Source organism: Chelonoidis abingdonii, chromosome 21, assembly GCF_003597395.2.
Source record: "Chelonoidis abingdonii isolate Lonesome George chromosome 21, CheloAbing_2.0, whole genome shotgun sequence".
Lineage (NCBI taxonomy): Eukaryota > Metazoa > Chordata > Testudines > Testudinidae > Chelonoidis > Chelonoidis abingdonii.
This window is the reverse complement of record NC_133789.1, coordinates 7,393,733-7,420,778: the sequence shown is the minus strand read 5'-3', so window position 1 is coordinate 7,420,778 and position 27,046 is coordinate 7,393,733. Positions and strand designations below refer to the sequence as shown.

Below are 27,046 nucleotides of genomic sequence, written 5' to 3'. Positions count from 1 at the left end.
TGTATCTCCTACAGCCCCATAACATCTACTGTGCACCCCATGGCACCCCACCGTGTATCTCCTACAGCCCCATAACATCTACTGTGCACCCCATGGCACCCCACCGTGTATCTCCTACAGCCCCATAACATCTACTGTGCACCCCATGGCACCCCACCGTGTATCTCCTACAGCCCCATAACATCTACTGTGCACCCCATGGCACCCCACCGTGTATCTCCTACAGCCCCATAACATCTACTGTGCACCCCATGGCACCCCACCGTGTATCTCCTACAGCCCCATAACATCTACTGTGCACCCCATGGCACCCCACCGTGTATCTCCTACAGCCCCATAACATCTACTGTGCACCCCATGGCACCCCACCGTGTATCTCCTACAGCCCCATAACATCTACTGTGCACCCCATGGCACCCCACCGTGTATCTCCTACAGCCCCATAACATCTACTGTGCACCCCATGGCACCCCACCGTGTATCTCCTACAGCCCCATAACATCTACTGTGCACCCCATGGCACCCCACCGTGTATCTCCTACAGCCCCATAACATCTACTGTGCACCCCATGGCACCCCACCGTGTATCTCCTACAGCCCCATAACATCTACTGTGCACCCCATGGCACCCCACCGTGTATCTCCTACAGCCCCATAACATCTACTGTGCACCCCATGGCACCCCACCGTGTATCTCCTACAGCCCCATAACATCTACTGTGCACCCCATGGCACCCCACCGTGTATCTCCTACAGCCCCATAGCATCTACTGTGCACCCCATGGCACCCCACCGTGTATCTCCTACAGCCCCATAACATCTACTGTGCACCCCATGGCACCCCACCGTGTATCTCCTACAGCCCCATAGCATCTACTGTGCACCCCATGGCACCCCACCATATATCTCCTACAGCCCCATAGCATCTACTGTGCACCCCATGGCACCCCATCACATCCCGCCGTGTATCTCCTATAACCTCTAGTGCACCCCATGGCACTGCACTGTGTATCTCCCATGACCCTGATAACCTGTACTGCACACCCCATAGTAATCCACTGTTTAGCTCCCGTAGCCCCATAAACTCCTCTGTGCCCCCCCTTAGCCCTCCACTGGGTATCTCCTGGAAACCCCAGGGAACATCCCTAGTGCATCCCAGAACATAGGCAACATCCCAGACCACCCCCACACCTCTCTCTTCCTCCCATCACACCCTGTCCCTGCCCCTCGGATCCCCTCCCACGACCAGCAAGGGGCCTGCTGGGTGAAAAACCAGCATCCCCCCACACCAGGAGTGCACCAGGAGAGGGAGGAGGCAGGCAGGCTGTGGGAGCCAAAGAGGAAGTGAGCGATGCTTGGAGCAGCTGAGGGGAAGCATGGGCCTGCGGTGTTTCCGCCTCGCTGCAGGGCTGTTTGCAGGAAGGCCCTGCTGACCCCTTTATCTCGCCCCGAGCATCTCAGGCTCTGCCCTTCCTGGCAGGGATCAGCGCGAGGGGCCGGGGGCCGCCCTCACTCTGCGCCCGACACACGGCTCCGGATGTTTTCGCTCAAATATCTATTTTTAAAATAATCAGCCTAAAATAAACCCGCCCACCAACGCAGCGACATCAAGCCAGCGCAGCTTAGCCCGGAGTGCAAAGCTAGCCCATGCCCGTCCCTCTGCACCCACGAGTGGGGCCGAGCCCACCAAGGCCTGGGCGAGGCCAGCCCGGGGAGCGCCAAACTGATTGTTTGGGGGGGGAAGTCATGGAGGGGGGAACATTTGCACCTCCTTGTAAGTGGGCTGGACGCTGCAGTCAAGTGGGCAAGGAGATTCCAGCGGGTCTTTCCCTGAGGCCTGTTCCCATCCCAGCTTTCATGGGCAGTGGGGAGGAAATGAGACCCTGCCGTAGGGGGGGAGTAGAGGAGGAGGTGGTCCTGCCCCCCTGAATCCCGGCTTCACCTCCCACCCAACCCTCTAAAAGCCCTGAGGGGTGAGCGTCCAACAGGGTGAGGAAAGTGGTCGGCAGCTGACAGTGGTGGGCAATGGCTGGGCACAGCACGGGGCCTGGCTCTCTGCTGCTCTGCCCCTGGTCCCGGCGTTGAGAGCCGTGAGGAGCGGGTGCGAAACGTCACCCGCCGCCAGCGGCAGCCTCGCTGCAGACGCAGGGGAGAGACACGGGGAGGAGGATGGGGCCTGCTGGGATCAACCAGCAGCGGCTCTGCCTCCGAGGCACACGGGTCCTTCTAGGCTGACCCGCTGGCCTCGTGTCCGTTCCTGTCGCAGGTTCCTGATCGGGCGGGAGAAGCCGGGCGAGCAAAGCGAGGTAGCCCAGCTGATCCAGCAGACGCTGGAGCAGGAGCGGTGGCAGCGGGAGATGATGGAGCAGAGATACACCCAGTACACGGAAGAGGATGAAGAAGTAAGAGGGGCACGGGAGTGGCATTTCCCGGTTGCCTTTGGGCAAGGGCTGGAGACAGGAGCATGCACTGGGTGTCCTTGCAATCTCGTCCTCCCCCGCTCCAGTACAGGCCCCCAGAGAGACTCCCCTGCTCCCTGGGGTCAGAGAGGAATCCAGGCCCCAGAGCTAATTAACCCCATACTTAGTTATTCTGCAGTGGCACCTAATGGCCTCAACCAAGATCAGAGCCTTCATGTGCTAGGGGCTGTACGTACCCAAAGGGAGAGCCAGTCCCTGCCCCAGAGAGCTTCCGGTCTGAATAGGCAAGACAGACAAAGGGTGGCAGGACTCCCCCCAAGATCACCTACTAGATACAGTCTCCTGAGTCCCAGTCCCGTGGCTCTACCCACTAGTCCATACTGCCACCTGTGCAGGTGCACCAGCAAACCCACTGATCCTCCAAAGAACCCAAGTCCTAGCTTGGCTGGGGCACCTTCTTGTGAGATGAGAGGGGAATTCAGGCTCCAGGCCCATGCCAATCCAGATGTCCCCATTCCCTGCTCCACCCGAGCCACTGGCCGTATCCTGGAGGGATTGCCCTGCTCACAGGCGTTCACCCTTGTGCTTCCCCCACACACCATGCTGCTCTGGGGCCAGGAGAACTGACTCACCTGCCTGTGTACCAGGAGCCCAGTGAGACACCATCGACCTGATTCATTGCCCCGCCTCTCAGGTTGTCATTTGCTCCAGTGAAAAGTGGGGGTGAAACGCTCCAGACTCCACCTGGAAGCACTTTGCACTGGTGTGAGTGACGCACGAGGTGCAGGGCATTGGAGTATCAGGCCCCTGTGTCTTAATCGCTAGGCGTACTGCCGCAGCAGAGAGAAACGCAGGGTGCAAGCCCCTCTCTCCTGTTCCCGGGGCTGTGCCTGTCTCTCCTGGGTGGTGGAATGTGGCAGCCTCCAGGATTAATGGGCTCTCCTGGCAGGGTCCCTGGTGGGCTTGTGTTGTGTGGGAGAGGAGTGGAAAATGAAGGAATCGCTCCATTCGAATGTCACGACGTCTAATTAGAACTCTCGCTCTTAGCAAACGCTGTGCAGCAGGAGCTCTCAGAGCACTTTACGATGGAGCGCAGCGTTGTTATCACCATGTGACGCAGGGGAAACTGAGGCATGGAACAGGCTGTGACTTGCCCACGGTCACCCAGTGGGCCAGTGACAGAGCCAAACAAACCCAGGCCTCCCCGAGTCCCAGTCAAATGCTCTGTCCAGTAGCACCAGCTCCTTCAGGAAAGCGGCTGTTGTTGGTCCAGGTCATCACCTGGGCTAAACCTGCAGCATTGATGTCAGTGGAGCAAGCTGGGATCTGGCCCACTCATTATTATTAAATAATTGCACTGCTGGGGTTGGGGGGGGCCCTTCAGGGCCTCTTTCTGCTGGGTGCGGGACAGATCTAACAGATCCTGCTCTCTCTGCTCCAGTCCCTTCCTGTCATTAACTGGTCTGTGACACTGGTTGATTTCAGCAGCACACGTCTCAGAGCCCTCCGACAAACATCGTCATAAGTTGTAATAATGACGTGTCAAATTACAGTTACTCCCTGCCCCCCCGTGAAATACCCGAACAGACACAACTCCCCACTCTCTCCTGCCAGCCCCCACTCTCCCACCGCACACCCATGGAGATTCTCAAAGCGGCCTAGTGGAATTAGGCACTTGACTCCCATTGAATTTGATTTCAACAGGAGTTGTGTGTCTAAATCACTTAGGCGCCTTTCGAAATCTTGGCCCAAATCAATACCACTGCAGGCGCACAGCTGAGCTGGTGGCTAGCGTATGGGGCTAACTGTCAGAATGTCCTCAGTTCTCTTCCCGGCTCTGCTGCTGAGTGACCTTAGGCAGCTTGCTGGATGTCTCAGTTTTCCCACCTGTGAAATGGGGTTCATAATTCCCTGCTTCTCGGGGGGTGTTGTGAGGAACAGGGGCGCTGTCTCATGCCTTTTGGAGATTTTTGTTGAGGTGGCCAGCCCTTACAAGAGCTAGCACAGTGGGTCCTGGCCCCTCGTCACTGTGGGAATAGAGGTAATAATGATTTGTATTACGGTTGTGCCTGGATACTTCATCTGAGATTGGGTCCCCGTCGTGCTAGCACTGTACGCACACACAGAGCAGGAAATTGTGCCTGTCCCCAAGACATCACATTCTGAAGAGACAGGACAGATCGCTTACTGCCCCCGCCCCATGTTACAGATGAGGATCAGAAAGGTGCAGCAGCGGCCCCAGGTATGCAGTCTAGGGTGTTAGCAGCAGAGCTGGGACCTGACCCTGAGTGCCAGCCAAGTGCAGAAACCACCAGGCTGTCCTTTGCCTCTGCAGGTTAAGTTTGCACAGGGAGGGGGACTGGGTTTTAGGGCTCTGCGCTGGGGGCTCTGGGGAGCAGCGATGGTGCTGAGGGGGTAGCTGCTGGCACTAAGAATGGCTTTGTTCTGGGATGTGCTAGATTAGGGGTGGCTCACAGGGAGGGACTTGGCCAAAGCTGGTTCTGTGCCCACAGACGGGCGAATATGCTACGGACGAGGACGAGGAGATGAGTCCCATGTTCCCCAGCAGCGAGATGGCCATCGAGGTCTTCGAACTGGCTGAGAACGAGGACATGCTGTCCCCCGTCGAGATGGACCCCGAGAAGCTGGTGCACAAGTTTAAGGAGGTAAAGACGGGGGAAGGGGAGCTCCCCGAAGACACCCTCAATCAGAGTGGGGGGAGGCATAAGGGGCGTACTGCACCGGTGTGAGTGTGTGTGTGCATTGGGGTGTGTTTATTCTTATGGGAGTGTGTACATGTGTGTATGCGGATGCATATTTGTGTGTGTGTGAGTGCACGGGTGGCATCAGTGCATGCATGTGTCCATGTGTGTGCCTGGGGTCAGAGTGCATGTGAATTTGCACCTGTGTGTGTATTCCCAAGTGCAAGGCTGTCTGTGCATACTTGCACGTGTCCATGTGTGTCATGGGCTAACGGGTATCTGTTCATGCATGGGTGTGTTGCACAAGTGCATGGATGTGTGTGTTTCAGTGGGAGTGTGGTGCACACCTGTGGTTATTTTTATGCACGTGGTTATGGTGCCCTCTAGTGGCTAGAAGCTCTGTCTGCAAGCTCTGTCGAAGGCAGCCCAGCCGCCCCCCCAGGCTGCGAGGTCTCAGCACCGACCCTAGTTCTGCACAGCAGGCTGTGATCCCTTTTCAGCTCCGGTGCAGAATGGCTGGGTGCATCCCGACTGCGACAACCTCCCATTGGCTTGTGGGCTAGTGGAAAAGGCCCAAGGGCTTCGAGGTGTGGCTGTGCAGCGCCTGGCATGATCAGGACAGCCGTAGGATCCCAGAGCACTGACCAGGGGCCATAGCCCAGATCTCCAGGAGAGCTCTGCGCAGAGGGTGCCGACCCCTCTTCTAGCACTCCGGCCCTGCCAGCCTGATTCTCCTCTCCCACCAGTGCTGCTCCACTGGGGTCGGGAGAGTCACGGTAATGCAAAGGCAGCTGAGGCTAGAGGAGAACTGGAGCCTCAGCACCTTGTGCTAAAGTGCAGCCACCTCTGAGGTGGAGCACACTGTTGCATCACCACACAGCAACGGCCCCCGACAGCTGAGGGCAGGGATCTGGTCTCCCCCTGACACTGCGCGGTGTTGCGTGCATGGGGGGGGATTTACTGCACCACCATGTCATGTACCCCTGGTGGGGGTGTTGCCAGGACTCTGGGGTTCATACCTTGACTCTAAGGGAAATTTACTGCTTGCAAGTGGCCGGGGCTGAGGGCGCCAGGGCAATGGCTAGGGCTGGCATCTCCCTGAATGCAGGGCGTAACTGCTCCATTGCTCTCTGTCAGCTCCAGATCAAACATGCCGTCACTGAGGCCGAGATCCAGCAGCTGAAGAGGAAGGTGAGCAGCGGAGAAGGGGCCGTGTGTGTGGTGGTGGGAGGGTCCCCTCCTTGGGCTCCCTGGTCCTGTTAGGCTTCACCCGCTGGATCCCGGCCAGTCTGGGCTGCTGGCACCTCTCTACTCTTGTGTTCCCTCCTTTCCCCTACCCGGCATGTGCTCTGTCTGCTCTGTCGTGGGCCCTTCTGCTTTCCTCCTCGCTCTCAGTGTGCCCCGTTGTTTGCACTGCCCAGTGACGCACAGGCATGGAGAGACACAACCGCATGCACACACACGAGCATGCACAGACACCCCACCGCACACGCTGACGTCATCACACTCACACTGGCGCACAACCGCGCACACAGACAGAACCAATCAAGCATAATCTCACACGCAAATACCCCCACGCAACTACATATGCAGCACACAAAGACATATACAGGGATGCACAACCACACACTGAGACAAGCACACGCAGAGACACAAGCACACACACAGATATATAACCATGCACAGAGATACAACACCGCTCAACCAGACACACAGAGAGACAAGCGCATGCAGAGAGACATAAGCACCCACACAGATACACAAACACGTGCATAGATACAGCACCGCACACCCAGACACACACAGAGACAAGCACACACAGAGACACAAGCACACCCACAGATGAACAACCATGTGCAGAGATACAACAGCACACAACCAGATACAGAGACAAGCGCACACATAGAGAGACAAGCACAAACACACAGACACACAACCATGCACTGAGATACAACAGCTCACAACCATGCACTCAACCAAAGACACAGGTCCACAGCACAAAGAAACACAAACACACACCCATGCTTCTCCCAACACTCCCTGCTTCTGGGGTGCATGTGCTCCCCCATCCCCTGCCCCATGCAGCCCCTCTCTCCCCAAATGCCCCTCATCTCCCATCCCCCTACCTGTCACCCCCCAGCACAGTCTCCCTTACCCCTCTTCCCCTCACCATGTGCGCTGTGGTCTCTGCTCCCAGCTGCAGTCCATTGAGCAGGAGAAGGCTCGCTGGCGAGCCGAGAAGGCCCAGCTGGAGCAGAGCGTGGAGGAAAACAAGGAGAGGATGGAGAAGCTGGAGGGTTATTGGATGGAGGCCCAGAACCTGTGCCAGGCAGTGGATGAGCACCTGAAAGAGACTCAAGCCCAGTACCAGACCCTGGAGCGGAAATACAGCAAGGCCAAGCGGCTCATCAAGGAGTATCAGCAGAAGTAAGGCCGTGTTCTCTGTCCCCTGTGGATCTCCCAGATCCCCATCCCCTATGGATCTCCCAGGACTACTGATCCCAGATCTCTGTCCTCTATGGATCTCCCAGGACTACTCATCCCAGATCCCCATCCCCTATGGATCTTTCAGAACTAGTGATCCCAGATCTCCATCCCTTATGGATTTCCTGGGACTAGGATCCCAGATCCCCATCCCCTATGGATCTCCCAGGGCTAGCAATCCCAGATCCCTGTCCCCTATGGATCTCCCAGGACTTGTGGTCCCAGATCTTCATGCCTTATGGCTTTCCTGGGACTAGGATCCCAGATCCCCATCCTCTATGGATCTCCCAGGACTAGTGGTCCCAGATCCCCATCTGTTACGGATCTCCCAGGATTAGCAATCCCAGATCCCCATCCCCTATGGATCTCCCAGGGTTTGGTGCTGGAGCAGCGGCCAGGCTCTGGGCTGACTGCTCACCCCATCCCCCACAGGGAGATCGAGTTCCTCAAGAAGGAGACGACCCAGAGGCGCGTCCTGGAGGAGTCAGAGCTGGCCCACAAGGAGGAAATGGACAAGCTCCAGGAGAAGGTGGGCACCAAGGACCAGGATACGGGGTTCCCCTGAGGCAGCAGAGGAGGCGATTGCAGAGGAGAGGGGCCCTGGCTGTGACTGAGCGGCTCGGATGGGGACTTCTAGTGGACCAGAGCTGGCTTTGGCAGGAGCAGGGGGTGGGGTGAGGAGGGGGCTCCATTTGCCTCCTCTGCCTTCTCCATGACAGCGTGGGCTTGATTCCCTTTGTCTGGTGGCCCGGTGCGATGGGCACCGGGGCACGCCGGATCCTGTGTTGGATGTCAGGGCACGCCGGATCCTGCGTCGGTGCTGGTCACACTGGATCCCGCAGTGGGTCACACCAAATCCCGCGCTGGGTGCTGAATCACACCGGATCCCACAGTGGGTCATTCCAGATCCTGCATCGGTCTGATCACACTGGATCCCATGGTGGGTCACTCTGGATCCTGCACCGGGTGCTGGATCACACCGGATCCCACAGTGGGTTGTGCCAGATCCTGCGCTGGGTGCTGGATCACACTGGATCCCATGGTGGGTCATGCCAGATCCTGCACCGGGTTATGGATCGCACCAGATCCCACAATGGGTCACACTGGATCCCGTGTCAGGTGCTGGATCACACTGAATCCCATAGTGGGCCACGCTGGATCCTGCGCCAGGTGATGGATCACACCGGATCCCATGCTGGGTCCTGGATCACACCGGATCCCGTGCTGGGTCACGCTGGAGCCTGCATTGGTGCCCAAGTCAAGACTCCAGGGCACTGTTTTGCAGCTGAACATCCATGTGTGTGTGTGCGTGTCTGTGAGGAGGGGTTCCCTGCTGCAGAGGATGGGATGGTCAGGCAGCATGGGCCCATGGGGGGGCATCAGAGGCTTGCACCCCCTCTCCTAGGGCTCCCTGTGCTCGCAATGATTGCTCTGATTGGCCCCGGCTTAGTACCCTGACTTCTCTCTCTCTCCCCGGGGAGTGGCTGCAGCCCTCCGCTGCAGTGGAGGCACAGTGCCCCCCGTTGGGCAGCGTGGGTGCAGGCAGGCAGACGCCCCAGTTGTAGCTCGGCAGGAGACATAGTGACGTTTGTCTGCCTTGTCCCTGCCGTGCTCATGCCTGGTTCCACAGGGAAGGTGGCAAAGCCGCTGCTCCCCCACCCGGGCACACAGAGGGGGAGCTGCTGCTGGAGGGGGCCGAGGCGGGACGCAGGCGCCCCTGCGTCTTGCTGCCCCGCCGGGCTGCAGGCCGGGTGCATTTTCAGTCCTAAGCAGGGGGGAGGGGTCGCGGCACAGGACCCCGGAGGCAGAGCTGGGTGGGCACGGAAATCGGGCTTCACGCTTGCTCCTACTCTCACCCCTTCCTCGCTGCCCCCCCCAACCCCAACCTTGGAAGACACTGCCTGGTGTAGGGCAGCTGATGGCTTCCCAAGAACCCCCTCCCTCCTCCGCACCCACCCCCTCAGCAGTGACCCCCTGCATCCACCCCTGCAGCAACCCCCCCATCAGCCATCCCCTTCCCCCCGTCATCTCTCAGCTTTCCCCCCACATCCCCCCTCCCGCACCCCGAAAGCCCCAGCCTCAGGACGGCCCCGCTGGTTCTCTGCCTGAGACGTTTATCCCTTTGTATGTTTTTCAGATCTCTGAACTGGAGGGGAAGCTGCAGACCTTGAAAATTTCAAACCCGACTTAAAACAAACACAAACATGAAGCAATCTTTGGGGAGGAGGGACACTTTCTCCTTAACCCCCCCCCACACCCCCATTTTGCCCCTGCTCCTCCCTCACTCTCCCACCCCTTGCCGCCTTCACAGAGGGGTGAGGAAGAGACATGAAATCGAAACCACTATGAAAGGAATAATAATGATCCCTCCTTCCTCTCGGCCTTCCTCTGGGGGGAGAGAGAGAGGGGGGAGGAGGGCTGGGGCTGGGAGAGGGGGGTTCTGGGATTGGCTGGTTGGGTCCCAGCTGGCCTGGAGGGGGCAGTATGGGGAATGTCTCTGGGACAGGGGACCCCTCGTCAATTTCTGTTCCTCATGTGTGTCTCCTGTTAACTTGATGGATGCAATTTTTGGCAGGGGGTGGGGGGGATTTGTTCTGCCTGTGTATCCCCCTGCCCCCAACACCCACCCAACTCTCCCCATTGAGGAGCCTTTCCAGCCAACTTCCCGGCTTGGGATCGGCGACAGCTCACCCGCCAATGGCACCACATCCTCCCGAGGCCTCCGGGGAAGGGCTTTGCGGGCAGTGCCCCCTGTGCAGAGGGGGGGCGGGCGAGCCGGCCCGAAGCTCACACCTTGGCGGAAGGACTCTCTTGGGGAGGCCGGATCTCTTCGTTGGCCCATCCTCGGGGCAATCCATTGTGCTCTGTGTTTCGTGCGCTGGTGAGAAGCGTGGCTGCGTTTGAGATCTCGGCCCAGTGCTGGGCAGTATCTGGGACCCTGGAAGGCAGACAAGCGGCTGGCGCTGGGACAGGAGGCCCGGGGCACCACTGGCAGGGACGGGTTATGCCTGTGGGCGACACCCCGGATAACTTCAGGGCCCAGCGCCTTGGCCTCTTCTGCGAGTCTGTCCCAGAGGATTTCAGGAAATGACAGTGAGCTTCCGGCTGAGCTAACACCTCCCCAGACAGCATGGGGCAGGGGGGAGATCCTGGAGCAGAGACACCCCCACCCCCGGGGAGCAGCCGTCAGGGGAAAGACCTTGGGCATCTGCCTCTTGCCCCACAGCTGGATGGATACAGTGACCCACGGGCTGTGGGGTGGGGCTTGCTCCTTCCCAGACCCAACGCCGGCGCTCGATGGGAGGAAAACCACGACGGGAAGTGGCCCCAGCCAAGACTCTTCTGCACTTGGCTCCGCAGAGGCAGCAGGGACTGCGGGCTCTGGCTGGCTTCCAGCTGCAGGAGGAGCCGGTGGGAGGGAGCCCAGGGGGGTCACATTGAGTTCCTTTGCTCTGGAGGCGAGGGGGAGCAAACGATCCAGACGCAAGCCATGGGCAGCAGAATACTGCCCCACGGTGACTAAGTGGGGTCGGACTCGGACTGGCATCAAGCAGTGCACGTGGGAATTGCCATGGTCACAGCACGCACGGGTCTGACACTGGCGCGCTCACACCCGTGGACGGAATGGGGGCACTGGCACTCACACATGCATGGGATGGGGGCACTGGCGCGCTCACACCCGTGGACGGGATGGGGGCACTGGTGCACTCACACCCATGGATGGGATGGGGGCACTGGTGCACTCACACCCATGGATGGGATGCAGGCACTGGCGCTCACACCCATGGATGGGATGCGGGCACTGGCACTCACACCCATGTGCGAGATGGGAGCACTAGCGTTCACACCTGTGCATGGGATGGGGGCACTGGCGCTCACACCCATGCACGGGATGGGGCACTGGTGCGCTCACACCCATGCACGGGATGGGGGCACTGGTGCTCACACCCATGTGCGGGATGGGAGCACTAGCGTTCACACCTGTGCATGGGATGGGAGCACTAGCGCTCACACCTGTGCACGGGATGGGGGCACTGGCGCTCACACCCATGCCCACGGACATGGCACCCATTTAACCACCCCACAGTCTGGCCTAGTTTAGTTACATCTGTGCAATTGTCTCATGTCGCCAAAACCTCAGGCTCAAGCCTCCTTCCTTCCTTTTCATTTTTCTTTCTTTTCCTGCCTGCTCCTGCAGCGCCTCCGTTTCCGCCTCTGGTCAAACGGGCGCTTTTCTTTCGGGCACATGGGGTAGTCAGGGAGGAAGCCCCCAGCTCCCCTTTATCTCTAGGGCAAGGAGAAAAGAGGTAGGAACGTCCCCAGAGCCTTGTGAAAAGTGACCCCTCCGTGTCCCCCTCTGAGCTGGTGGGCGGCCTTTGGTGCCCTGTTCCTGCAGAGTTTGGAGGGACGATACTGCGAGCTGGGTTCTGGCCTTGATCTTGCCCTCGGCGGGGTGTAGCCAGTCCAAGCGAGAGGCGTCCTGCATCGCCAGGCGCGCGCACACACACACACACGGACAGGATTGCACAGGCACCGCCGGAAGACGTGTCTTTGGGCCAAGGCGGCCCATCCCTCCCCTCACGTAAAGGCCGGATGAGGGTTTTTTTTTTAAGCGATAACAAGAACAAAGGAAAATAAATATGTTTGCAAAACCAAACCATCGCTTTTAAAAATTGTAAATAAAAAAAAACAACCACCACAGTATTTATACATGGCCGGGACAATTGTTTTCCTTTGGAAGCTGGAGATTGCCAGGAGTGGAGGGAGGTTTATTAACTTCTCACCCCCACACTGTCTAAGAAGGATCAACAGGGTCCAGCCAACCCCTTGCCCCGGTGGCCCTTCCGGGCGTAAACCGGCACTCGTCCCTGTCGCTGCCCTGAAAGGCTGAGTCTCCGACAGTGACTGGCTGTGGGGGCGTCGGGAGCCAGATCCCTGACCGGGCCCGGCTGGTGTGGAGTTGGGAGCACACTGGATAGGCAGGTCAATGCAGAATAGACCCACCGGCAAACCCCTTGCGGGATTTGTGCAGAGCAACGGGCTGCTTGTGAAACGGACGGATAAAAAACTGGCAAGGCGGCATGGGCCAAGGACACAGGGACATCGCATGGGATGACAGACCAATGGGAAATTGTCTTAAATTTTTATTTAATCTCTTTACACACGTATCAATGTGTATGTATATAATATATATATATATATGGATGGATGGATTGTTTCTGGTTTTGTATTGCAATGTCCTCGCATCGGATCATATCAAATACAGGCCCTCGTTGTCCCTGCGGCTCCGTTATTCAAATGGCTGATCTCATCTGGCACGGGGGGTGGGTGGGATCAAGGGGGGGACTTGTGTCTGCTCCCCAGCACCCCTTGGGGCTGGAGTGAGGAGCGGCGTTCAGCTGCCTGGGGCTGGAAAGGCCCCACGTTGTGTGGTCGGAGGTGCGAACGTAGTGGGTTCATTTTGGGGGCCAGATGAGGGAGAATCTACCAGGGCAGCGTTCTGCATGGCGGCTTGAGCAGGATGAGTGTGGATGGGGATCAGATTGGTTGGGCAACTATTAGCCGGGATGGGAGGGATAGTGCCCCTCTGTTTGTCAGAAACAAAATGAACGACGGGATGGATCACTTGATTCCCTGTTCTGTTCATTCCCTCTGGGGCACCTGGCACTGGCCACAGTCAGAAAACAGGTACACGGCTCAATGGACACCCCTGGGCCTCAGCTCTTATGTTCCTAGTGTCCCGGGGAGTGTACAGTCAGAGGTACATATTCCTGTGGTGTCTGCTTGTGGAGCATACAGCAGAACCTCAGTTACAAACACCTCGGGAATGGAGGTTCTTCGTAACTCTGAAATGTTCGTAACTCTCAGGTTTCTTCTTTCAAAAATTTGCAACTGGACATTGATTTAATACAGCTCTGAAACTTGACTGTTCAGAAGATGCTGCTTTTTGGGTTTTTAGTAGGTTACGTTTACGGGAGAGTTGGGGGTTGTTGTTTTTCTCTCTGCTGCTCCCTGGTTTCATACTTCTGGTTCCAAATGAGGTGTGTGGTTGACCGGTCAGTTCGTAACTCTGGTGTTTGTCACTCTGAACTGCTCCTGGATGTTTAAATTCTATAGCTGATGCTCCTTCATCCACACACGTCCCCGGATCCATGTCACGAACAACCCAGGTTCATGGTGGTGCATGTTCTGGGATGGACAGTATCGGATTAAGGACAGCATGACAAATAACCTCCAATTTCTCCTCCGCCCCCCAAAGAAACTGAACGGGGATTCAAAGGGCCGCTCCTGAGGGTAGTATAACAAATCATCCCAGGGGAAGGGAGAGAAGGCCCGGACTGTCATCAGGAGGATTTGGGATTGGCTTTAAGCTCTCGAAAACCAGGTGTGTGGTTCATTCTCCAGCAGTGGAGAAGACCACAAATCCCAGAGACACCTCCCCAAAGTAGCCCTTCTCAAAAACCTCTTAGCTCAATGTTTCTCAACATTTTTGATGCCAGGGACTGGCTTGCTGCCTTCCTTCAGGGAGATCTCGGGGAGTGGCGCTGGTTCACGGACCGGTCCTTGAGAAACGCTGCCTTAGATGATTCTGGTCAGAATCCACCCGTTAACACGGTTGCCCTGTGGATGCGGCCCAGAGAGGGTGGAACGTGGCCGGCACGTCTCAACATGGGGATGGGAGGATGGATTCCTATGGGCATGAACCAACCTCTCCCTGATAGGGGCCAGATAGATATTTCCCCTTGGACAGAGCCTATAACTGCCAACTGCTGGGTTCTTGCTCCTTCCTCCGGAGCAGCCGGTGCTGGGTAATGTCATACTGACTCGTAGCAGGCATGGGCCGGTGGCGTGATCCAGTCCGACCATGCCTGTGTTCCTAGGGAGAACGCTGCGGGGGGGGGGGGACACACCTGCAGGGTCTACAAGGATATGAGGCAGGAGAGAGAGGGGCCTTGACTGGTTTATCCCGAGCTCCCTGCCTGCCAGGTTCATGCTCCCCTTCTAATGCCCTGCAGTGTCCAAACCGCTACTGTGCTGTGCTGCCCCCTCCCCCCACCCCCGTCGTTCCTTCCCTCTGCCTTTGGGAGCTGGACCTCAGAGCATATGTGCTGCTCATTCCTCCAGCTCCCTGGAGCCCCAGCCATACACCCCACATGTGTGTGTGTGTGGGGGGGGGAATGGGGTAAATTGATGCTGGTTTGCTCTGATCTTTCGCTTTTCTTTTTAATGACGTCTTTGTTGGTCATTAGTTAGTCTTGTTTGTTACTGACCTAAACACTGTTTGTGGAGCCTGGTAACACAGGAGTATGGGAGATTTTCCAGGGTGAGGGCCGTGTGTGTGTGCTGGGGTGGGAGGGCTGCACCTGGGTATGGGTTTGGGCATGCGTGTGTGCATACCTGCATGTGGGCATTTTTGTGTGCATGTGCACAGGTGTGTACATATGTGTGTGGAATGGCAGCCTGCCCCTTGACGGGCCCAGGGAGGCTTGGGCCAGCCAGCCCTAGTGAATCAGCCAGGCCGGTGCCAGAATTAGCTGCCTCTCAGCTGAGGGACCAGGACTGATGGGGCCAGGGGAGGCACCCCTGGACGGGTTGAGAACCGAGTCCAAGAGTGAGGCCGCGGGGAGCCCAGATGGGCTCAGAACCGAGTCCGGGAGCTGGGCCACAGGGAGCCCAGACGGGCTGAGAACTGAGTCCAGGAGCTGGGCCACAGGGAGCCCAGGTGGGCTCAGAACCAAGTCCAGGAGCCAGGTCACAGGGAGCCCAGGTGGGCTCAGAACCAAGTCCAGGAGCGAGGCTGCAGGGAGCCCAGGCGGGTGGAGAACTGAGTCCAGGAGCCAGGCTGCAGGGAGCCCAGGCAGGTGGAGAACTGAGTCCAGGAGCCAGGTCACGGGGAGCCCAGGCAAACGGAGAACGAGTCCAGGAGCCAGGGCCCAGGTAGCCCAGACAGGCTGAGAACTGAGTCCAGGAGCCAGGCCACAGGGAGCCCAGGCAGGCGGAGAACCGAGTCCAGGAGCCAGGGCCGGTGCTTCCATTTAGGCACCTAGGTGGTCGCCTAGGGCGCTAGGATTTGAGGGGGTGGCATTTTGCCACCCTCGGCGGCAATTCGGCAGCAGGGGGTCCTTCACTCGCTCCGGGACCTGCCGCCAAAGTGCCCTGAAGGCCGGGAGCGCGGAAGGACTCCCCCGCTGCAGAATTGCCGCCAACGACCAGGAGTGCAGAAGGACACCTGCCTGGGGCGCCAAAAACCCTGGCACCGCTCCTGCCAGGAACCAGGCTACAGGCAGGGCCAGCGCTTCCATTTAGGCAGCCTAGGCAATCGCCTAGGGCACCAGGATTACTGGGGGGCGGCATTTTTGGAGGGGGGGGCGGCAGGCTGCTCTGGTGGACCTGCTGCAGTCGTGCCTGCGGAGGGTCCCCTGGTCCCGAGGCTCCGGTGGACCTCCCGCAGGCACGGCTGTGGCAGCTCCACCGGAGCCGTGGACCAGCGTGCGAGGTGGCGAAATGGCTGTCCGCCTAGGGAGCTAAAAATACTAGCACTGGTCCTGGCCACAGGGAGCCCAGACGGGCTGAGAACTGAGTTGAATCCGAGGAGTCTCAGTTCAGACCCCCAGGTTCTTTGTATTACAGCAGCCCCGAGAGCTGGGTGCTGTACAGAGATAGGGACGAATCCCTGCCCTGGGGCGCTTGCAATCAGAACAGACAATGGGTGGGAGGGGAAACTGAGGCACAAAGAGGAGAAAGTGGCTGGCCCAGGGTTATCCTGTAGCTCTGTGGAAGACAACCCAGCTCACCTGCGTCCCAGTTCACTGCTCCACCCAAGTGGTTCTCAGCCAGGGGTACGTGTACTCCTGGGGGCACTCAGGGGTGTTCCAGGGGGTACATCAGCTCAGTTTTACAACAACCTACATAAAAAGCACTAGCGAAGTCAGCAGGGCCGGTGCAAGGATGTTTTGCACCCTAGGTGAAACTTCCACCTTGCGCCCCCCCATGCCCCCCCTGAGGCGCTCCTCCCCCTGGCAGCTGCCCCCCTCTGCCCTAAGGTGTCCCCCTTGCAGCAGCTCCCCACCCCCCACCTCCGCCCCTGAGGCCCCACCACCCACTCACCCCTGCTCACGCACAAGCACCAACGCACACGACAATAGTTGTCGCTAGCATTCCATTCTCCTGTCTCCCAGGCTTCGGTGCCATCAGCTTCGAGCGCATGGGCAGAGACACGTGGGAAGGGGGAGCCATGGGTTGAGTATGCTGTGCTGGGAAGGAGGCCAGGCAGGGGTGAGCTGGGGTGGGAGTTCTTCCGGCGTCGGTCGTCCCCCCTCACTTGCTGCAGGTGGCCCCTTTTCACCGTTCACCCTGTGTCACCCGGCCTCCGGCTCCTCACCACTAAATGTCTGCGCGCAACCGGGGAGCCGAAGATCAACCGCCGGCAGTCGCTGCCTAAGAAACTAGCGCCCCCCAAATCGCCCATGCCTAATGGTGCCCGGCCCTGGAAGTCAGTGCCAACTACAATTCATTACAGACAGACTGTTACTCTACAGGCTCTCTATGACCTACACTAAAGAACGGACAATCGGTTATGTTCCAAGTGCTTTATTGGATAATCACATGCTGTGAAGTGAGAAAGATCAGCAATTGTTCAGTAACCGCCTGGGGCTGTGTACTTCAATCGTATTTTTTAGGTCGATTGCAAGTCATTTTTTAGTTAGGTGGAACACTCAGGGGTGTGCAGGACCATTGCTCCTGCAGCGCACACCAGACTGGGAAGGTGCAAGAGCCCCCCTGCTGCTCCGCCGCTGTCACGCTGTCCTCCTGCTGCCTGGGCTCTAGCGTCGTGCCCAGCTAAATGCCCGTGCGGCCTATTCTGCATCTTTCTGCAACATGGTGTGTTGGCAGGAGCGGTGCCTGCACCCCAGGGCCTCTTCCAGAGCCATTGTTCTTTTGCGCTGCCATCAGGTGATGGCAGGTGACGTCAGCTAGATCTTCAACCGAGGCTCGTTCTGAGAGCATAGAAACCTGGAACTAGGTGTGCTGGGATGCGGCACCACCCTGTGCTGGAAGTAGGTTCCATCATATACAAGGTTCACAGTTGGTGCAGTGGGCTGTCCAGCCCCCACCCCACTGTACACATTGTCCAGCCCCTCTTCCGAAGCGGCTTGTGTAACTAATTGGATCACAAAAGGAGAAAATGCACGTGTAGCAACGAATTCTGGCCATTGCGACAGACCAGTCGTGCTTTTGTGGGCACGACTCCGTGCGTGTGCTTGGTGTTCGAGCGTATTGGCGTGCGTGCTCTGTGTGGAAGTGAAGTATGGACTCTTGTGTCAAGTGAGCTTGACATTGTGCGACCAAAACAACACACACGACACACACGCACCCCAGAGATCTCATCCAGTCACCTGCCTCCTCAAGTGGGTCTTTCTGACTTCAAAGCGATGATTGTATGAGGATTGGGGGCTGCTGAGATTGGAGACGCTCGGCTGCTAAAGACCACCAGGATCAGATTAGGAGGTAGTTATGGATGCTCCATCCCCTTGGGGCTAGTGCAACGGGTCATTAAACGATCTTTTTGTTCTGTGTTTGTACGGCGCCTAGGACACATAAGGGGGCCCGCTCCAGACTGGCGCTCCCAGGCTCTATGGTTGAAACGAGTCATCATATAAGTAGCAGAGACAGGAAAGCTGTACCCGCTGGGGGCCTTCCCTCGCTGGCTTCTTTATTCTGAAGCATAATACTCTGCTCAGTTATTCTTTCCATTGCATCTATTTATTGATCTATATTTCATGTCGCATATATTAGTCCTCTGTCGCCTGGGTCCTTAGTGCTGTCGCTGGAGTAAGCGTGCGGTTGCAGGAGTTACAATAAAATTCAAATGATCCAATTAAAAAGCGTGGGCAGGATTTTACAAATAATTTTCCCTCAAAATGTTCCGTTTCTTCAGAGCTGAATACCGTTTTCAAGGAAAGGCTCGGTTTGGATATTCGAAACAAAGACATTTTTAAAAGTTTGGGGGAAAGAGTTATGTTTTCACGATCAGTTTCATTAAAGACACTGATTTAATGGTAAAAAAAAATCCTTTGGTTGACCGATCCATTTTTTTAATTTTGAATTTTATTTTCTGTTCTTGAAAAATCTGAGATTTTGACTTTTTCATCCCTGTCGAATGGGAATATTCAACAATTCTCCTGCAGAAAAGGTTCCACCTGCGTAGATGATAATGTCTTTTCAAAGTTGCGCTCACTGTAGTATTCTGAGCAGGGTCCTGTCTTTTCAATTGCACAGTGCCTGGGTCGATGGTGGGTAGTGAGGTACTGGCTGCTGCGGCGACCATCGTGTTCAAGAGCGATAATGGTGCCAGCCTGAAGCTTTGTTTATAATCAATTTCTGCACATCATAACCCCGCAGCTAACATGCAGCAGAAGATGAGCTTCTCCCTGACTGCTACTGCCTCAGCTGTCTGACAGCGGCATGGAGTGAGAGTGGCTGGCACGGGGAACCCTGGCCTCCTACTGCCCTACTTTCTGCGTCGGTGTTTAGTGAATGGCCACCAGACCGTTGACTAGCCCTGTGCTGTTTTCCAGTTCCCCAGGTGCAGCCTGCCTTGTTGTGCCTGCTGAGCCAGGAAGCTGTGTGGTGTGTGTTGTGTGCTCTATCGAAGAGAGAGAGAGAGAGAGAAGATGGTGTGTGAGTGTTGTATTTGGATATAAACCAACAGTGCCCTGCGACGTGCACAATATGTTGCTATATCCAGGCAGTGCTGCTCTGCTTTGCTATTAGGGATGGCAACCTTGGTTCTTGGTTGCTCCCAAGGAGGGGCAGAGACGCGGCTGGGTGGCGCGGAGAAGCTTCTGGCCTGCCTTTTTAGCCCAGCAGTTAAGTGCAAATGGAGGCCACCTGCAGGCCTGGGGCATAAGTGACAGAGCACCACGAGGTTCCTGGGGTCTTCGCTCATATCCATTGCTGCCCCCCCTGGGAGTGGGCAGCTCTTCGTCGCCTACTCTCAGGAGGGGCCTTCATCTCTGCCTAATTTCCAGGACCCTCCCCGAACTTCCCATCCCTTGTGATGTCGGTATTTCTTGCCACCATCTTGTCAAGCTCTTGACCCCACCCTCAATCAGCACTGACCCCCCCACCCCTTCCCCGCTGCTCAGCCAGTGTTCCCAGCCTACCTGTCTCGCCCCAGCCTCCACCTGTATGACCCAGCCTCACTCTTGTCATTGCCCTTAGCCTACCTGTTCACCCAGCCTAATTGTGTCTCACCTCGCGCTCACACTGTCTTGCTCAGCTCACCTTGGTCTTACCCCAGCTGCACCCTCTCTCCCAGCCTTAACCTGACTCACTCCAGCTCATCTGTCTCGCCCACCATCACCTCTCCAGCCACTGGTGTCTCGTTGCTGATGGCCCCTGGTGCCCCAGGCAGGGACCCACCTTCCTGAATGCAACCACTAGCCCCTCCTAAAACCCCCTCTTGATTCAATGAAAAGTGAATTGAAAATCCCTATTTTCTAGGCCTCTCTTCTCCCGGGATGGGGGCGGTTCTGGGCCCCTCTTCCCCCGGGAGGAGGCCGGCTCTGGGCCTCTCTCCCCCCAGGACGAGGCCAGCTCTGGGCCTCTCTTCTCCTAGGGATGGGGCCGGCTCTGGGCCTCTCTCCGCCCTGGAATGGGGCCGGCTCTGGGCTTCTCTTCCTCCCGGGATGGGGCTGGCTCTGGGTGTCTCTCCCCCCGGGATGGGGCCGGCTCTGGGCCTCTCTCCCCCCGGGATGGGGCCGGCTCTGGGCCTCTCTCCGCTCTGGGATGGGGCCAGCTCTGGGCCTCTCTCCCCCCGGGATGGGGCCGGCTCTGGGTCTCTCTCCCCCCGGGATGTGGCCAGCTCTGGGCCTCTCTTCCCCCTGGGATGTGACCAGCTCTGGGCCCCTCTCCCCCTTGGGATGGGGCCAGCTCTGGGCCTCTATCTGCCCAGGATGGGGCCGGCTCTGGACCTCTCTTCCCCCCGGGCTGGGGCCGGCTCTGGGCCTCTCTTCCCTGGGATGGGGCCGGCTCTGGGCCTCTCTTGCCCCTAACACCAAACTGACTCTTCTGCATCCAGGTGAAGAACGTGGCAAGGAGCAGAGCAGTCCCAGCCTCGGCCTCGGCCTTGCTGGTGGACCCAGTAGCCTACTGTGGTTAATAAAATCGCCCCAGACCCGACGCCTTCCAGCTGAATCCGTCTGTCCTGGGAAGAAGCCCGTTTTCTCCCCCTAGGCTCTCGCCTCCATCCCAAGCTCTCCCAGGCAGGAGCCTCCTTCCCCCTCCCAAGCCAGGCTCCTGGGAGCTGTCCATTCAGCACCACCAGCCATTCCAGCTCCCGGGAGAGCTTCATCCGCCTCTCCCCTTCCTCCCCATGCAGGGGCGGGGGGGATCACTCCCCTCCGAGGGCCGGTTACGTCAATGGAGATTTGGGGGAGTCCTGGCAAGGTCCAGATCTCAGGTTATTTCTGTCCTGTGCCCAGCATGGGTCTCTGCGTGCTAAGTGCTTGGCAAACGCTTCGTAAGAGAGACACTCCCTGCCCCCGAGGAGCTTCCAAACGAGGCAGCCAGAGGGGAAACTGAGGCACGGAGAAGCCAATTGACAAAGCAGAGTCAGGATTAGCACCCAGGTCTCACAGGTCCCAGATCATCACCTCACCGGCCGCACCCTTTTGTCACGCCAAACAATGCCTTTTTCTGCCCAGAATGACACCACCCATCTGCTCCCCCCAACCCATGTTGCTTCATCTAGGAACGCCCCCGCAACCTGCCTTTCAAAACCATGCGAATGGTTTGTGACCCAGGGAACACACTGAGTTGGCAGCCTGGAGAATAAGGTCTCAGGTGGAACCACACAAGTATACTGGAGTAGTGGGCAGATTATTGGGCTCTGTTCCGGATGAAACCCTAAGGCCCTTCTCTGCTCTGCCTGGGCACAAAGATCCCACAGTGTTTCCTTTCTGTGGGATCAAGGATGTCCCCCCAGTGGATTTAAGAACAAGCAAACACAAGAGTCGCTGCCTTCCAGTGCTGCAGAACACTGGCTTCTGTGCTCCAGCCCTGAGGTGGCTGCATTTCAGAGCTGGGTGCTGCAACTGTCTCTAGGCCAGAATGCTCAAACTCAGGTGCATAAAGTCAGTCACTCAAGTCTACACTGAATCAGCCTGACTTCTTCACAGGTGCTGAGCATCATGTCTCCCCTTGCCCCTGGTGGCAGCCGTGGGTGGGCAGCACCTCTGAAAATCAGGCTTTGTTTCGGTGCTGACATAAAGGAGTCGAGCTGGGGGATGCAGGCTGCAAGGATCTCTGGAAAGCTTTGCTCTTTAAACCTCTGTGAGCCTGTGATTTCTCATTCTCTGCCTCTCTCTTCGCCTCTGCTTCCCCCCTCCCCATCTTTCTGGATCTCCCAGCCCCAGGGAATGGCTACATGGTGCCAGTTCAGCACTGCATCACCACATCAGCAGCCCGCCCAGCCCAGCCAAGCCAAGCCAGCAGCTGGGAGACACGGCCAAGGCTGCATCCTCCTTCCCTGACTCCAAGCCAGGCTGCCAGAGCTGCTTCCGGGTTCCTGTGAATCCCCCCTCCTTTGCCTTTCCCTCCCCTCTTCCCCTCCCCTCCCTCCAGTCCCTGGGACCATCCCAGCCTGGAGAATCCAGAGGTCAGTATGAAATTTCTCTCTGCAGCACCTCCCCCCTTGCAGACCTCTCAGGATGCTCCCGCTGCCTCTTTTATCCTCTCCGCTCCCTCCTTGAATTTTTGAAAGCTTGTTGGAGCCAAATAAGGGAGAGAGAAAGAGGAAGGGGGGAGGAAAGCGGGGAACCACAAGAGACGCCTCTGGATCCCAGCATGGACGCAATCGGACGCTGCTAAGGATGCCAAGGACCCCTCGGTGAGTGTGGGTCAATTTCATCCTGGCCATCAGCATCTCGTGTCAGTTTCAGGGTTGCTTCTTTCGGCTCTGCTGCTCGTTTGGCTGCCGGCTGGGTGGGTTTTTGTAGGGGGGAGGTTGGGGGGGCTCCTTGTTTGTTTATTTCCAGCCCTGCCTGCTTCGAGGCTGCGTGGATCGCAGCGGCTTGTAAGGCTGCAGTCTAGATCCAAATAGTCCCCCCCCCCCCCCCGCCTGAGTTTGATGCAACCAGGGGAGGAGGAGCGGCGTATTTAGTGTTTTCACTGTCGGTCCGCTCGGGGTGGATAACGGAAGCGATGGGGGCGGGGAGGGGAGAATGGGGGTTAGATGGTGGAAAGTGCTTCAACGTTTGGGGGTGTTTATAAACGTATCTGAAAGACTTGAGGGGGGGGTTGGTTAGAGAGAGAAATGCACATGCAGTTCGCTGTGCTTGTGAGTCCAACCCACCCCCCGGTTGAACCACCCTGCGTTATTAAAAAATCCCTCGCCAGCAGAGGCTAGCAAACATTATACATTAATAAGGCCGCCCTCGACACCTTCCTCGCTGTTTCATCAATAAATTAATAACGATAATGAAAAAAAACCCACCCGGCTCCTCTTTCTGAGCCAATGCTCAGCAGTCGCCTGCGGATTTCACTTTACCCGTTCCTGGCCTGGCTCTTGGAAGTAAACACGGGTTAAAAATCCAGGCTGCGGTCAGATTTGAGCCTTCTCCGCCTCTGGAGTCTGGTGGGGCTTGCGTTTCTCCATGGTGGAGAGCCTTGCCCCATAGTGAGCTGACTGAAAGCAGTGGCATTTCCCTGGATGGAGCTAGGCCCAAGGGGGGGTCTTGCGATGCCCTTCAGCGGTCTAGCCTGCAGCAATGAGGGTGTTTCCCGTCCAGGTGGGCGCATCTGCGCTTTCTCAAGGTTTTTCAGTGGGGATCGGCTGAACTCCGGGTTGGGTTGGGAGAGTCGGGCCTTTTGCCTGGTCCCTGCTGCGCCCGCCCTGGCAGGTCCCCCCTCTCACCTTGGTCAGTTTTATCCCTGGACATCGCCACATCCAGCCTGCCTTCATTCCGCTCTTCATTCCTGGCTGCCCCGCGCGTCCCTTCTCGCTCGCTCCCCAGCTCCTCGTTTACGGTTGTTATTTTTCCTGCACCCTGCTCTCCTCCATAGACCCCGATTTCTTTCTCTTTTCTCCTCGGCCTCTTTCTGCCTCAGGATCCACCTCCATCTCTTCGTCTTCCCCTCCCCAACATGCACACAATTCCTTTCCCTCCTTTTCCAGGGGGGGGCCTTTTTTCTTTTTCTTAGACTGGAGCTACTAGGCCCTGTTGGTTCGATGTTTCTGCCCTTTCTGAGGCATTGGAGCCAGGGCTAAAATGGGACAGCCTCTGCCCCCTCCCCCGCCTCCACATATGTGCACCTTTCCCCTCTCCACTTGAACTGAAATTGCCCCATTGCCCCTGGAGGGGGCCCTGGCTAATGCTCTGGCCTCTGTCTGAGAACCAACCGGGGGGGTGGGGGAGGGATGTGTGCATCTCTAACACCCTCGTGTTCGTAGGGCTGGAAGGAGGCTCTCCTAGAAGTGACTGTGTGTTGGGTGATTAGTTTGCAGGGCCATAATGGAAGCGTCTCTGGAAGGGAGGGACAATTGCCTCTCAGAGCCATCAGACCCCTCTCCAGATCCATTATTTGACACTGGCTTTGGACTCCCAGCTCTGCTCCCTGAGGCTGGGAACTTGTTCCTTCCCCAAAGCAAGATGGGTTCTGGGAAGCAGTTAGCCAGATGAGAGAGACCCCAGGTGCTGCAGGTAGTGGCGATTCAACGGGAGGCGCTCGCCCCCACCCCCAAGTCTGTACTGGCCCCAACGCCTCCGCTGGGGGCTCTGGTCACTGCTACTGGAGGTACTGACACAAAACCAGGGTCCTGAGGCTCTCTGTGGCATTAGAGCTCCCCTGGGATTTCCATGGCACTCAAGGAGGCTAGCACCAGAGTCCTGGTGAAATCCTTGGGCAAGCAGCATCCCGCTCCCTTACATGTGCACTGCACCTTTCTGCTGGATCTAGTATTCTTCACTTCCCATCTTGAACGACTGGGCAGGCCTAGCCATGCTGCTGTTTAAAACAGTGACTGCGCCTCCACCCCAGAGGTGGCAGCATTTCAGTGGCGGATGAAGCGGCTCCATTTGCGAACCACTTTGACACTAAGGGAGCTGCCCGAGATCGATATGAATCGCTGCCAAAGCAGATGTATGAGCCACTGGGCTGTAATTTTCTGTGTCTTTCTGCCTCCCGACTGCTCTTCCTGGGGACTGAAAATCCATAGGCATCAAAAGGTCGCTTCTCCCATTGACGTGCCTCCTGGTAACGGTGATGGGAGCAACGCAGACCCACGGGGCATTAGACGCTTCCCTTCTGATAACGCCAAGGAGCCTGCAGTGGGGCAGGGACAGAGAGGAAGGAATTTAGCCCTGCCCTACACTCAGACCTGCACAGCTCTGGTCCTAACTTCTATACCTGCTCCAGAGGGCTCCTAGGGGCTTTTGAGGGCTGTCACATCATGGGAGCACAGGTCAACCTTGGCCACGCTTCCACCCACCTGGAACGGCCCCGGAATCCCACTTCTGCTCGCTCACCCCCTGGCTCACCCCTACACTCATGGGGTCTGGGGCCCTCCCTTCTGCCTCAGAGCCCCTTGGTACCACCCTCGCTGGGGCAATGGGCAACAATGAATTGAGCCTCGCATGTCTAGGGAGTTTGGGGGTGTTTAATTCTATGCCCATCTTGCTTGGGTTCCGTGTGGTGCAGCCAGATCTGTGAGCCTGACCAGCCTTGCCCCTGAAGGTCCCAGATATTAGCCAGAAGGCCCTTTCATCAGATAAAAGAGTTGGCCACTTGGTCCGGCTAAAAGGAACTTCTCTTGGAGGAGTTTGACATCTTATATAAATATGACAGCATTACATCTCCTAACCCCTGCCCCTGGGAGGCGAGATCTTATACAGGGGCTTTGCACAATTCGATCTTTTTTTTTTAAATCATTTGATGGATATTGATTTTTAATGTATTTTTAATTTTTATTAATTTAAATATTCAGTTATGGGAAATTGCAGGGGGTGGGGGGAGTTCAGACCATGATGATTTAATGTTGAGATTCAAAAAGTTAAAGCTCTCTGACCATCCCCTCCAGACATGGTTGGCATCCCATGTCGAAATGTCCGAAGTAAATATCGGTAAATGAAACTCGAATCCGTTCTCAAGCCACGTTTCCCCTACTTTCCCTATCTGTACACGTTGATTATTAGCAACGGAAATATTGGGCATGTCTGCAGCAAAATTGACATTTACCAATAAAAATCGAATCCTTCCAAGACTAATTATATCCATTAAACCCGTGGTTTTCAACCTGTGGTCTGCGGACTCCTGGGGATCTGCAGATTATTTCTAATGGGTCTGCAAAAGGTTGTTGTTCCTATAGAATAGTGGTTTGCAACCTCTGGTCCACTCAGATTTACAACGGGATCTGTACCGCCACTCAGGCTTTGTTAGAGGTCTGCAAATGAAAAAAGGCTGAAAGCTACTGCATCAAACAGATGGGGAAATGAGAGAGGCCCAGTGACTTATGCAGTGTCACACAGTGAACTGGGGGCAGAGCCAGGAATGAAATTCAGGAGTCTCGACTCCTAGCCCCCTGCCCTAACCAGCAGCCCCCATGAGCTGGGATCGCCCCAGAGTCTGGGCTCCCAGTACTCGGCTCTCACCACTAGAGACACGTTGAAGGTTCAGTGTAATATCCCCACTGCACCCATTTGGGACTGCAGGTTTGCAGATCCAGAGGAGCCCTTAAGAGTAGCATCCTCCTGGGGCAGACAAACCTCCCTGTGGCCGGGTGCTTCCCGTCCTGTGACGGTCTGAGCCTGTGCTAGGGACCTCACTTCCGCAAGGCGAGTAACTCGTCTGTGAACGTTCGCTCCAGCCTGGGAACAAGGCAGTTGAAGTCCCAACCCAAGGATGGGCTGGGCCACGCATTTCCCACCAGCGGGGCAGTGGGACTGGCTGGCTCGGAGGATCGCTAAGAGACCGGGGCTGTGGCTACACTGTGATTCGACCCCCGTGCCTGGCCTGGGTCAGCTTGCGCTCGGGGACTCTTCCCCCATCGCATGGTCCCAGGGCCTCGCGCTCCAGCCCAAACGGGGCTGTCCCACAGCCTGAGTCAGCTGACATGGGCCGGCCCAGCTGTGGGTATTTAATTGCAGTGCAGACATGCCCTAATCGACCTTTCACCTCTGGGTCACCAGAGGTTCAAATACAGCCCGGCAGGGATTTAAAGCTGATGGCAGGGGGAGCAGCTGGAGGCTTGTAGGGGAGGATTTGGTGGGTGCCTGTCAGTTTCCTAGCAGGCAGGTGTCTCTCCCATAAAGACCATTGTCTCCCTCAGTGCCGATTATCCCCTTGTCCTCAGCTCTAGGATTAGCAGCACAGAGGCGTCTCCTTTGTCATGTCCTTCCAGGCATGGGGCAGCTGCCTTGGGAACTTGTAGCAGTACCA

General features: G+C 57.1%; 1 protein-coding gene across 1 annotated transcript in view; it reads left to right on the top strand.

Moving 5' to 3' along the window:
* PPP1R9B (protein phosphatase 1 regulatory subunit 9B) overlaps positions 1 to 27,046 on the top strand; it is an 80,541-nt gene that overhangs the window by 33,794 nt on the left and 19,701 nt on the right. Inside the window, exons 5-12 of the mRNA XM_032791283.2 lie at positions 2,267 to 2,402; positions 4,934 to 5,086; positions 6,260 to 6,313; positions 7,320 to 7,549; positions 8,039 to 8,135; positions 9,744 to 9,766; positions 16,938 to 17,083; positions 22,393 to 22,499. Of these exons, the coding sequence (XP_032647174.1) occupies positions 2,267 to 2,402; positions 4,934 to 5,086; positions 6,260 to 6,313; positions 7,320 to 7,549; positions 8,039 to 8,135; positions 9,744 to 9,766; positions 16,938 to 17,083; positions 22,393 to 22,499 (946 nt within the window). The remainder of the gene's footprint in view (positions 1 to 2,266; positions 2,403 to 4,933; positions 5,087 to 6,259; positions 6,314 to 7,319; positions 7,550 to 8,038; positions 8,136 to 9,743; positions 9,767 to 16,937; positions 17,084 to 22,392; positions 22,500 to 27,046) is intronic.